This window comes from Ptychodera flava, chromosome 9 (assembly GCF_041260155.1).
Source record: "Ptychodera flava strain L36383 chromosome 9, AS_Pfla_20210202, whole genome shotgun sequence".
Lineage (NCBI taxonomy): Eukaryota > Metazoa > Hemichordata > Enteropneusta > Ptychoderidae > Ptychodera > Ptychodera flava.
In genome coordinates, this window is record NC_091936.1 from 25,064,731 (window position 1) to 25,078,605 (window position 13,875).

Here is a 13,875-nt window from a genome sequence, read left to right on the forward strand (position 1 = left end):
ATCTTCCATAGGTTTAATAGGTTTAAATCACCACATTAAATGAATTTTGAACAGTATTTAGAATCGTCAACGTTGCATTCTTTTCAGCAATAAGTGTCGGTAAACACTGTGTTAATAATGCTCGCATATCTTACCCTTACTATGGAACAGTTTTGAGTTTTAGATAGGAACATTTCAAGACATTTACTGAATTTTGAACTTCAATTAAAATTGAATCATTTGAATAAGGCAAGTAGCTCGATTCTAGCGTGATATTATTCGTATGCTATAATTAAATCATTTGCCCCATTGATGCCAGTGAATTGATGTGATTGTCGTCCTTGATCTTCAGGCATATAGTATTACTCTTGCAAACTGTAAGATTAAGAGTATAAAGTATCATTACATTGATACAATTCTAGTTTAAATCTATGAAAGTGATAAGTGACATGTTACGATTTATTGACATCTTTTCATCATTTTCCATCTGCAAACGTGTCTATATTTGTTGCGTTATTAGTTTGATTTGTTTAGGCCTAATGGTTTGTTGCAGTACATCAGTACATTCTTATTACCATTTTGACTCACAAATAAGGTCTGAAAGCCCACTCACCAAACAAACAAGCGAAAGAATTATTTCGCATTTCAAATGCATAATTATGCAGGTTATGCTCTTCTTATGAATAAAGTTTATTTCTTTGTACAATTTCAGAACGGTATGACCCCGTTTCATGTAGCCGCTCTGATGGATCATGGTGAAATTCTTCAAGACTTCCTAAGCAAGGGAGGAGATGTTAACAAAACTGATTCGGTATAATTTCATCATACATAGAAAACAAAGCAACTAAAGGTTTTCTTTTATGGGACAATGGTGGTATTATTTTTGTGCCCCGAGCTTTCATTTATTGCATAAAATCCTTGCATAAGAAGGTTTTGTTTTCGGATTCGGTAAAATTACTTTTCAGCTGGTACTGTTTGAAAAAATATCTCACACTGCCTATTGTGTCGACACAAAGCTGTCAGTAACTTAACACTGACATACTGCAATCCTTTAGAAATTGATTGATCATGTCCAATCCCCCCTAAGTTGTCATTTAATGTATGTGAGCATTATCATACTTAACAATTAATAACGGAAATTTATTATGATAAAAAACCTTATTTGTAAAATTAACTTTTCACATACAGTCATCCGTTGCACCCTCGAATGAGCTGAGTTGAAGGCAGATTACAATAACACAATTTGAAAATTCATGATGACAAGACTCAGGTATGTTAATGCATGGGCATAGGCTTACATACATGTAAAATCAGTTTGAACATACTTTTTAATCAGACCTGGTCAGAAAATTGTGAAAATTGCCAATATATGTTTCGCATTTGATTAAGTTGAAATTTATCATAATATATTACCTAAGTCAGGTCACGTGACCATAATCTGTTATTTTCCCGCCAAATTGTATATTGCAAATAACTGAATATTCCAACCGCTAAACATCAAAATATTTAAAATATTATGACCAATTAATGTAAAATGGGATGGGAACTTGTGTTAGAACTTGTGGCAGAGGAAAAATTATTGAATTTTGAACATTATTTCTTCACAGAAAGCAACAAATACAATATTTTTGACGTTTAACATGAATATTTTGAATATCAGAAAAAGGTATAGATAGAGTTTCATGAGTGCCATGTATTTTTGAAAGAACATGATAGATGTTGTTTCCAAAAGTGCAAAGAAAATCAAGAAATTTAACGGTTTACGGTTGGAATATTAAGATTAATAAAGACGTAAATTTTGGCGGGAAAATATCAGATTTGGTCACGTGACTCAACTCGTCAAGATTTAGGTAGACATTTTTTTGAAGAATTTAATAATTCCAATAATTAAGCCAAATATCAATCAAATCTGGTGGTTTTTAAAGATAATTGATCATTTTCTTACTTTTGGGCTTGATGGGTACAAACACCCATGCATTAACTTACTTGAAGAACTAACGAAGAAAGCATAGTGGTTTTACATGATAAGGTTTTTGTACCTTTCACAAGAGAACGAGTCAACAAAAACTGTCAATCATTTCCACTTTATTTATCTGATCCTAAATTGGGGAATAATCGAAGCATATGATTTTTCCTTCTTTGCCATGAATGAATAAACATCGAACTAAAAGGCAGTTGTCATATTTTAATCTTTGTATGTTTTTTGCGCTTTATGATTGCAGTATGGACTCTCACCGTTACATTTTGCAGCGTCGGGGCGAAATTGTGTTGAAAGTGTCGAACTATTGGTGGCAGCGAAATCTGATGTAAATCAGAAGGACAAGGTAGACTATTTGCCATTATTTCTATAATAACACTTAAAACAAGGAATTATAGGGGTAATGAAATTATGTTCACTTCCTGTGTTCACTTATTGGAACTATCCCGTAGATGTAAATGTCTGTCTCGGCTTCATCTGGCAGTACATGTCTTTTGATTCAGTATGTCAAGAACGACTGAGTTGATTCAGCCAAGTCTCGATCGGATTCGACCTCGCAGCCTATGTCACCTACTGAGCTATCGTATTCAGTGATCAAAATCACTGGTGTACATCCCCACCTCTATGAAAAGGTCAACGAGTAAAGATACCGCAACTTTGACCGTGACTCCTGAAGACTTGAAGTTCAATGAAGCACACGCATACAAACAAGCATTTAACGTACAGAAATTCAGTCACAGCAATCAATACACTACTATAATGGGCCTTCGGATCCTTCGGTGTCTCTGTTCATTGAGGCAGATAATTCAGTGACATTTTAATCGACTTTGCAACCTATGGAGAAGTCAGCGATCAAAAGCAAATCACACATGCATTTTGAAAATAGAACTGTTAAATGCTCTTTTCTTTGGCTTTGATTATTTTAAACTTATGAAAGTGAATATTCTTTCGACTGTTAACGTTGGAGAAAACATGCACACCACTTCTAATGTAAATCTATACCACCAAAAGTGCAGTTAAACTCCTGTGTGTATTTTCATAATAATATCTTACGTGGTCCTTTAACATATGGCTCAAGCAATTTCAATAAAAAAATAGCGTAATATGCAGATAGATTTGTTTGCAAAATACAACAATTACTTCGCCAGCCAAGCAGCGCCCTTCACAGATATATGTCAAAATTATCTTGATGTCTGTACATTGAAATTCTGTTTTGCATAGTGAACTGATCATTAGGACATCTGCAGTTCAAATTAAAAACATGACAAGTTCATGATACTTTTGGCACGTTACTTTAAAATATCAAACATAATTTTCAGCATATCCTTCAGCCGCATAACTTTCATATATCAGATATATATCAGAGATATCTGGATGCAAATTTTTCGGCGCGCCCTTAGGGCGCAGTATTTAATATATCACAGACATATGGCGAAATTATCTCGAAGTCTGTAAATTGAAAGTCTGTTTTGCAAATTAGTCATTATGAAATCTGCAGTTCATATGAAAAGCATGACAAGCTCATGATACTTTTGTTTTCTCTATCATAATTCGGTATTAGAAAGCAACATACACTAATATTTCACAAGTCACAATCACATTTTTCTTACAAAAGTTCTGGACATCTGGTTATGCATAAAATACACCCCAAAATTATATATATATATATATATATATATATATATATATATATATATATATATATATATATATATATATATATATATATATATATATATACATTTGTCGTGCGCAGGGAGGAGGGCACCCTGTTTTTGAAAGCTAAAGTTGGAAAAGGGACACCCTGTTTTGGGAAGTTTGAACAGGGGGGTCAGCCATTTTTTGACATCGGCAAAAAATAATCAACACCCCCCCCCCCCTGCCAAAGAAACTGACCAGTCCCTAACCCAACCTACAGCATCTTTAGGTTTTCACAAGAGAAATCATGCAGTTGTAATTGGCTTCTATGCACCTACACACCCCACTTGGTGATGGCAACGTTCACGCAAGTTCACAAGCAAGCGTAAGCTCACCAAAATAATGCTATTTGTATTTTTAAGCTTTTGGCAAAATGCGTCATGCGAAACTTAAGGATTTTCACACACCTGTTAGCAGACGATGTGTGTTTGGCAGACTGCACGAGGTCAACCAAGCCAACCTATAAGGTCGGTCGAGAGTATGTCCAGTAAGACAAACAGTCATATAATTTTAGCACCCGTTTGCAAAACACATGAATTGTATTGGAAGCTATTGGGATCAGTAAGCTTATATCTGTGTGTACTTATCTATGTCCGCTATCATGAAGAACTTGTCAATGAGAAATGGAGCATATGTCACCGCATTATTTTGTATAAAATTATGGATGATTTGTTAAAGATGAGAGTTTTTCATAACAAATACACATATCAGCCAAAGCAAGTAAACTTAGATAATGCAAATTTGACAGTTTGTTCATGTATTTATAGGGATACTCCCACCGAGGGTTGTTCATATCGGCATAAACTTTACGTTTCTAAATTGCTCAAATATTCCTCATTGCTATTTAAAATCTTGAAAATTTAATAAAAGTACATCAATATACATATATCCGCATTGTGCTGTCATTTGCCCTTTGTAAGAGTTGTTGTATTTGAAAATTAGCAAAGCATAACATCTGAGATTCTTGATGTAATACCATTACATCAGCTCGTTAGCTTCATTATTTCTTCTTTGCTCTCACAGGCAGGCAAGACAGCACTTCATTGTGCTGCTGGAAACCAAACACAGCGAGCTGCTGATATTGTCAAGATACTGTGTGATGCTAATGCCAAAGTGAATATTGCAGACAAACAGGTATATCATTGTCTAACAGTCATAAATAAGCATGTCAATGTATATTATCAATGTCACTTGTCGTCATCATAATAACAAACCTAAAATTAAGAGGATACGAAAGGCCAACGAACCGTATAGTCAGCACGTATTGCTTCTATTGACGTTATAAAGAAGACTTGCCAGGCAAGTAGCACTAAGAAGGGTCTACGGTGAATTGAAAATACTTTGAAAGCAAATTATCCATTCATGTATTGCAGATGAAAGACACTCCCCTCCATATTACTGCAAGGAATAACAATGTGAAAGCAGCTGGTTTTCTTATAGACAAGGGAGCTGATGTGAATGCTCTGAACAAGGTAAGTTCTGTTACGGATACAGCAAAATTCCCTAATGGTAGCCACATTCTCAACGGAAGCCATACACAGTTTTTGCAGACATGAGGTAGATCGGTTTTAAACAACATTTTTGAAGATTTTATTGTGTTATAATAGAAAGCAAACACAAAATCTTAAAAGTAAACTTCAAACACACCAACTTCAACTTCAAAGTTCCTGCATACAAAATAGACACTTTCAGATTTTTTTAGAACTCGTAAAGCCCAAAAAAGTATATATTTTCTAAAAGCCCTGATATAGGGAAATCTGACCGTGTACAGAACACAGTCATTACTAGCATAGTAGTCACGTGAAAAGCGTTTTGCTGAACCTCCTAAAAATATGTTTTTCCTCCCTTTAGAGAACAGGCTGCAAGATTTCCGTTTGAAATTTGTGCATTGGCAAGCCTTGGAATATCCTTCAAACCTGTGTCTTAGATTTCCTTTATGTGCCTTTGCTTTTTCTAATGCACTTTTGAAGGTGTTAGACAAAGGTGCTAGCAAGGAATCGAAATTGTCGCGTCATATAATTTTAGAGGAGACTCGGAGAAAAAAATCGCAAAATCTTGCAGCGTGTTTGCTAAAGGCAGGAAACCTTTATTTTTGGAAGGTTCAGCAAAATGCTTGTCACGTGACTATTATGCAAATAATGACTATGTACTGTGCATGGTCGGATATCCCTATATCAGGGCTTTTAGAAAGTATATTGGAGTTTATAAAAAATTGTTTTATAAAAATCTGAAAGTGTCATCCTTGTATGAAGGATCCTTAAGCTGTGAACGATAAGAAGTTTTAAATCTGATGATATAATTAAGGGTCACTGACTGAAACAAAGGCTGGTTCAAATGTATATCTTTGTGTACGTTTTGCTTAAGCAACAGCGTAATAAACGATTTAAGGATTGCCGATCGATTCATCATCGATATTTTTACAGTTATTAAAGCTGCTTTCCCCGTACGTACAAAGTATTGAAAAGTCACTCTTTATTTTAATTAAATGGAAACAGACAAAAACAGAACAGGGGAGAGAAAGTTTCTGTGTTAAAAAATTAGATACTCATGAGGGCAGACTGTTAGTTGCGTTGTTTTCTCTACAATATTCTCAACGATCATGCCAGACATTCCTGCAAATATTTAACTGGATTTAGTCTTTGCTTACTCTTCAATATGTCATTATTTGAGGAGATACTGAAAACATGAGTTTATCCATTATTTGATAATAACGCTGCCTTCACCTAAATACTCTCATTAACGTACTCATTTTGAGAGACGTATACCCTTCAACTTTGTAAATTTTTTTCTGCTTCATAAAACCATGTGTTTCTCTATATGTTAATAATTACCTCATTGACATTATCTACTTCTAATTTCATGTTTTGTACCTTGTTCCGTACCTGAGTTTTAAGTATTGCGTATATATCTTTTTTGACACAATAGTTATGCACATTAATCAATTTTATTGACAGCGCGGTAAAACACCAATTGAGCTGGCCCTAGATGGACATTGTGCTGAAGTGGCATCGTTGCTTGTGGAAAGTGGTGCTGGGGCAGATACTAAGTAGAGTGCCTTGGCATTGAGCATAGACGCAAATGCAAGTCATTGGTAAAGAGAATACAGAAAATTGTTCGACAAGAGAAGAACACTAAAAATATTATGTTTCATGCATACTTTTGAGAGGCACCATTTTAGGATTATTTTAAAAGGAAAATTTTAAAACTTGTACCGAATATTACTTGATCATCTACTCATTGATTTAACTACATGTTACAATGTATGTGAATGACCGGTACATCTCCAAAGACTATTGGTGAACACGAAGACTTTATTAATCAACACAATGGATGTGCAAGAAGAAAATGCCCAACATACACATACCTATAGCATGCACGCCATTATGCATATTAACAACAGGTATATCATTATGTTAATGTGTACTTCAGAATGCCAAATATGGGTGAAAATACATATGGCATATACTCGAGTAAATGTTTAGTCCCTAAGGACACCATCCAGGGGGACATAGGTTTGGACATGTCCGTCCGTGCGTCCGTCCGTTCACGCGTCCGTCTCTTCACGCAGATAGCTCAGAGATGCCTGAAGCGATATGCACACCATATGTTTTCGTGAAAACGATCCAATATGGCCGCCATGCGGCCATTTTGTTACGATTTTTTCATGTACGGAGCCATTACTCAGGCACATCTCAACCGATTTTATTATAAGTTGGTACAAGGACATCGACCTTTGTCAAAGACATGCATGTCAATTTGTTTCACGATATGATCGAATATGGCCACATGGCGGCCATTTTGTTACGATTTTTTCATGTCCTGAGCCATAACTAAGACACGTCTTAACCGATTTTATTCAAAGTTGGTAAAAGGACATTGACCTATGTCATACATATGCACGTCAATTTGTTTCATGATATGATCGAATATGGCCACATGGTGCCCGTTTTGTTTCAATTTTTCATGTCCCGAACCATGACTCAGGCATGTACCAACCGATTATATTCAAAGTTGGTACAAGGACATTGACTTATGTCATACATATGTACCTCAATTTGTTTCACGATACGATTCAAAATGGCCGCGTGGCGGCCATTTTGTTTCGGTTTTTTCGTGTCAAGAGCCATATCAACCGATCTTATTCAAAATGGTACAAGGACATTGACTTATGTCATACATATGCACTTCGAATTTTACAGTGACATCTAATACATTGGCTGCATGGCGACCATCATGTTAGGACTTTTCATGTCCGCAGCCATAATTCAGACATTTATCAACCGATATTATTTAAATTTGGTACAATGACAATGACCTATGTAATAAATATGCATGCTAATGGTTTCATAATCCAATGCAATATGGCTGCCTGGTGGCCATTAAGGGACCGTTCAGTTTTTACGGCCTGGGGGGGCCGGCAAAATCTTGTCGCCGGTGTTCAAAAAAATAGAGACCCCAGCATTTTTCTCGAAAAACAGATGACCCCCCCTTTGTCAGACGAAAAAAATTGATGACCACCCCCCCACCCCACCCCCCCCCCCCCCCCCCCCCCCTGAAAAATAACCAAAGCCCATATGTCAAATTTACCCGCACGGTTTGGATTTGAAATCATTTACTCGGCGCACTTTATTTGTGTAGCAGAGATGCCAGTGCACAAACTTCTCAGCCACATCCATGCAAACGTCTGTTAATTAGGACGACTGTGAGGCAATTTTTAACTTCATTTCCATAGACAACTTATATCCATGGACAATGTATAAAGTAAACTTTATGGGAGTGGTTCGCCAAAGGCAGCCCTCCAGTTAAGAGGGTCATGGGCCATTACGTAAAGTCAACTTTATTCTAGTGGTCCACCAAAGGTGGCCCACCAGTAAAGAGGGTCGATCATGGCCATTGCATGAAGTAAACCTAATTGGAGTGGGCCGCAAAAGGCATCTGCCCGTTAAGAGGGTCATGGGTAATACATAAAGTATATTTATTGTAGTGGGCCGCCGAAGGCTGGTAAAGAGGGTCGATCATGGCCATGGCATAAAGTACACTTTATTGGAGGTATTATGTTTTAGAAAATGTGGTGACACGCCCCCTTTCCTACCAGTGAAAAAGCGATGACCCCCCCTTCGCGGATTCCAAAATTATGATGACCCCCCTGGATTTTGCCGCCCCCAACCCCGGCCGTAAAAGCTGAACGGTCCCTAAGTTACGTTTTTTTCATGTACAGAGCCATAACTCAGACATATTTCACCAATATCATTCAAAGTTGGTACAAGAACATTGACCTACGTCATACATATGCACATCAATTTGTTTCACGAAATGTAGCAGTATCATATCAATTATTGAATTTTCGTTATTAGGCTGATATACCAAGAAATACTGCATCAAATTTCATGAAACTTGGTACAGTGAATAAAGACATTTATCAGTGTCATGTTAATTAATTTGTAATTGCATATGTAATAAACCTTCCTAATTAGAGTGATATGTCCACAAATACTGCACCAAATTTGATGAGACTTGGTACAGATGTTGATCAATGATACTTAGCAGTATTGTTTAAATTAATTGCTAATTTGCATTTACATAATGAATTATTGTTTTTAGGGTGAATGTCCAGAAGCACTGCATCAAACTTTATGCAAAATGGTACCGGTGATAATCTGTCAATGTTATGATAGGATACAAAAATATTTTGCAACATCCTGTCAATTAATTACTAATTCATTAATTTAATGACCTTTTGTAATTAGGATGGCAACCTACATTGGTTTTTTGTTTTCACCACCATGGAACTCATTCTCGGCCATTAAGTCCCATGTGTATCGCAGTATCCTGTATCCTCTCCGAGGACTTGTAATTAAAGTATCCATTCACAAGTAGGGACTGTGTCATCAACGATGACTTGTTATAATTGTTTGTTTTTGCTATAAGTGTGTTTGAGACGTGAGGAAATAATAATTTGATATGTTATTCAAACGTGTTTGTTTCAAATGTTTTGATCATATTCTTGCGGATGATCTAAATAAGCAAAAAAGATGTGCTCTTAACCAAATCCATCCAAACAGACAACAGCATCATATCTGGTGTCCTGGTGTCCCAACCAGCCATTTTAATACCACTTTTTCTGGCGATTCCCGTGGCTAAGATCTTATCCTTACACGATTACTGAATTATTCATGAGATGTAATATAACGCTATGTTGATAATTATCATTGTGCAGTTGAAGATCTCTGTAACTTAATGCATTTCACTCATGTTGGTACTATCAACCATCGATCACTGGCAATAGTTACCAACCATTACCTATTAAAACACGCCACATGCTCATTCCGTGTCACGATTTGCCATAATACGTCACGCCACGAGAAAATAGATACGTCTAGTCCCCCCTGAATCGGCAAAAGTGACGTCAGAGGGTATTTTTTGAAAAACCAAATTTGGAAAAGTGCCCGGTCACCTGAACGTAGTGTCGTCTGCAGCTTCAAACAATGGCGCGTGGCTAGAACGTGATGTGCGCCCGGGATGAGCGACGAGCCTTTCTCTGAAACAGATTTTCCATTCAAGTACAGCGTAGGAACTTGAGCAGCTCATCGACGAAAAAGATCAAGTGCAACCACGGATGTTGCTAGGTATGCTTAGCATATTTTTGAAGAAAGCTGCACTATACTGTAACCGCTGTGGAAATATCGCCAAGTAAACTTGTCACAATGGGTTGTTACGGTGCAAAATATCAAAACATAAAAACTATAACGTAATACAACATGAGCGGGTGGTGTGTTATAAGACACCTATAACCTGGTCTTTATTTGGGCGATAGCCCCCGTTTATTACCCCTCGTGGCCGTTTGTTACCAGAAACACATCGCTATACCCTTCGGCCTACGGCCTCGGGGAATATCGATTTGTTTCTGGTAACACACGGCCCCTCGGGGTAATAAACGGGCGCTAGAGTCCACATGACCAGGTAATAGGTGTTTACTATACGATTGTACAGGATTTCATAGTAGCCACATGAGTCTCTCTGTAATGCTTTTTTATTCTTGTTCGTGTTATGAAGTTGTTATCGTACTGTAAATAGAATGAGTATTTTGAATACGATATGAAATTTTTTTATCAGTTCTTCATTTTAGCTTTTCACCGAGAATGACTTTGTATCCTGTCAGTTTTTGCAATATGATTACTTCATATATGTGTGTTCTTTTATTGATTCCTGAAAAGGTACCATGAACGATTAAGAATATTACTGTAAGTACCAAGGAAATATGAAAATTAAGTGTATTTCCTTTCTATGACATCACGTGTCGGTATCACAGGTAAACGTATGCACACGCTGAATAAATTAGATCGTATAAAAATTACCCACTGTTTACTGGAATTAGTGTCAAAGCCCCGCGATGCATTATTACATTTATCACATTCAACCTCGTTTTCAACTGTATGTCTCGAAAGCCAGGCTCAATGTAAATTTTCGACCTTTATCCAAGTCCACGCTCTATATGTATGTATGTATCTAAGTATGTATCAAGTCCAGGCTCTGTATGTATGTATGTATGTATGTATGTATGTATGTATGTATGTATGTGTGTATGTATGTATGTATGTATGGCTTATGTATGTATGTATGTATGTATGTATGTATGTATGTATGTATGTATGTATGTATGTATGTATGTATGTATGTATGTATGTATGTATGTATGTATGTATGTATGTTTGTATGTATATATGTATGTTTGTATGTATATATGTATGTACATTTTGGGCCTCATAAGGCATGTATGATTCCGAACTCATGTACAAGTAAATATATACAGGAGCTGGGAATTAAGGTTGACAGTGTTCTCCGTAGCTGAGATCTATGAACCAGATATGAACTGAAAATGCTCACGTGTTTCATTATATATTGCATTTATGTGCAAGTTTGAACCTTTGCTACATGTTTGCAACTTCATTGAAAGTGCTATGATCAACATAATGAATTTCACCACAGATCAATTCTAAAGGTCATTAAGTATTCAAATATGTAATTAGCTGAAATAAAAATAATTAATTTCTTTGAGTACTGTCATTGTATCACAATATAAATGTGTAATTGCCTTTGGTCAAGTCCTTCAAGCTCTATATGCCAAATCGTGAAAACTTATTAGCTATGCAAATTATGAAATAGCTGACATCAAAATGACTTTCAATACTGTTATAACCTGGTATAATGATCAATGTACACAGCATGTTTCGCCAACTTTTATCAAGTAAATGCCAGTATATATCCCTAATTGGGAAGGTTCATTAAATATGCAAATTGGAAATTGGCTGTGTTACGTGCAGAGAAAACGAACAAAAGGGTGAACTCAGCAGTTAGCGTTTAAACAAAATTTTTTAGGAAAACAAAACTAATTGCTAAGTCAGGGATAGAGTACAAGCTTTAAAAGTGTACAGACTACTTATCTCAGCTGGGACGGCAAAGCTCCAGTCTCAGAGTTGTAACAGTCTGTCGGATGAATGAACAGTCCTTTGGCTTACAGGCTTGAAGTTGCACAAAGTCCACAGTATAAATCCAGCGTTGGCAGTGAAGGTCTTGAAAAGTCTTGAGAATGACTACTGCTGGGTTTCCAAACACATGTAGTAACACACAAGAGACACGATCCCAAAAGTCTGACTGGAAGCTGTGCACGTCCCTTTTTATACACATGTGCTTACATAAGAGCATATAAGAACAGTCTAGAACTTTTATTGACATGCTAATTACTGTTCTAAAATTATCTCTCTTACACATCTAACTAAATTTCTAGAACATTCCAAACATGACTAATTGAATTCAAGGTTGTGAGGTCATTAAGGGCAGTGACCTTGAGAATGTTCTAGACTAATTGAACTCAGGTCATGATGAGTGTGGGGGGAAATGACCTACATAACACACCCCCTCTTCAAAAAAGAAAATTTTTCAAAGAAAAATCTTTCTTTTACAAATGTAATCAACAATTAACTCTAAATACGAGAGGGACAGTCTTGAATTAAATTGTCTCTGCCTTTGATATGTCTAATGTCAAGATTAAACTCCTGTAACATTAAACTCCATCTTAGCAATCTCTGATTTTTGCCTTTAAATTTCTGCAGAAAAACAAGAGGGTTGTGATCAATATAAACCACTATTGGCTGATTTGAAGAAGTAACATAAACTTCAAAATGCTGTAAAGCTAATATCAAAGATAAACACTCTTTTTCAATTGTATAGTAGTTTCTCTGGGATTTGTCAAATTTGCGTGAAAAATAGCAAACAGGATGATCTATAGCTACACCATGACTATCCTCTTGCAATAAAACAGCACCAGCAGCTGTATCACTAGCATCTACAGCTAATTTGAATGGCAAAGTGAAATCTGGTGTAGACAACACTGGAGCACTTTGCAGTATGGCTTTTCAAGTGTATCAAATGCCTGTTGGCATTGCTCTGACCAAACAAACTTTACTTTCTTTTTAAGTAAGTTAGTCAAAGGCTCAGTAATTGTGGAGAAATTTGGACAGAATTTTCTATAGTAACCAGCCATACCGAGAAAGCGCATCAGTTGTCGTTTGCAGTTTGGTATGGGAAAACTTGAAATGGCACTGATTTTGGCATCAACAGGTTTTACCTCACCCTGTCCTACAGTATGTCCAAGGTAAGTCACCCTCGCCCAACCAAACTCAGATTTGGCAAGGCTGACAGTCAACATTGCTTTGCTCAGTCTCTCAAAGAACTTCTGCATGAGCTTGATGTGTTCCTCCCAGGTGTCACTATACAGGACGACGTCGTCGACGTAAGCTCCACATCCGTCTAGCCCGGATATGACGTCGTTGATCATCCGTTGGAACGTTGCCGGAGAGTTCTTCATTCCGAATGGCATCACCTTGTACTGGAACAATCCGTCTGGTGTAACAAAGGTGGATATTTCACGAGCACGATCCGTCAGAGGGACTTGCCAAAATCCCTTCAGTAGGTCAAATTTCGTCACATACTTGGCTTTTCCCACTGTCGATGCAATCATCAATCCTCGGGATTGGGAAAGTGTCTGTCTTTGTTAAAGTGTTGACTTTCCTAAAGTCCGTGCACATACGATAACTGTTATCTGATTTGGGAACAAGTATGCACGGCGAACTCCAGTTACTTTTACTGGGTTCAATAAAGTCATTGTCCAGCAGGTATTTGACTTCTTCCTGGAGATATTTTGCTTTTGTTGGATTCAGTCT

The 13,875-nt window shown here is 36.8% G+C and overlaps 1 protein-coding gene across 1 annotated transcript; it reads left to right on the forward strand.

Annotated features, from left to right (window-relative positions):
• The first annotated feature begins 697 nt into the window (after nucleotides 1-697).
• On the forward strand, nucleotides 698-6,705 carry LOC139141238 (putative ankyrin repeat protein RF_0580). The gene is made up of 5 exons (XM_070710862.1): nucleotides 698-790; nucleotides 2,202-2,303; nucleotides 4,679-4,789; nucleotides 5,029-5,127; nucleotides 6,610-6,705. The coding sequence occupies exons 1-5, from the start codon at nucleotides 698-700 to the stop codon at nucleotides 6,703-6,705; spliced, it is 501 nt and encodes a 166-aa protein (XP_070566963.1).
• The last annotated feature ends 7,170 nt before the right edge of the window (nucleotides 6,706-13,875 follow it).

Coding starts and splice junctions, on each gene's coding strand:
- LOC139141238 (XM_070710862.1), top strand. CDS start 698: ATGACCCCGTTTCATGTAGCCGCTCTGATGGATCATGGTGAAATTCTT. Junction 791..2,201: donor ATGTTAACAAAACTGATTCG/GTATAATTTCAT, acceptor TTATGATTGCAG/TATGGACTCTCACCGTTACA. Junction 5,128..6,609: donor ATGTGAATGCTCTGAACAAG/GTAAGTTCTGTT, acceptor TTTTATTGACAG/CGCGGTAAAACACCAATTGA.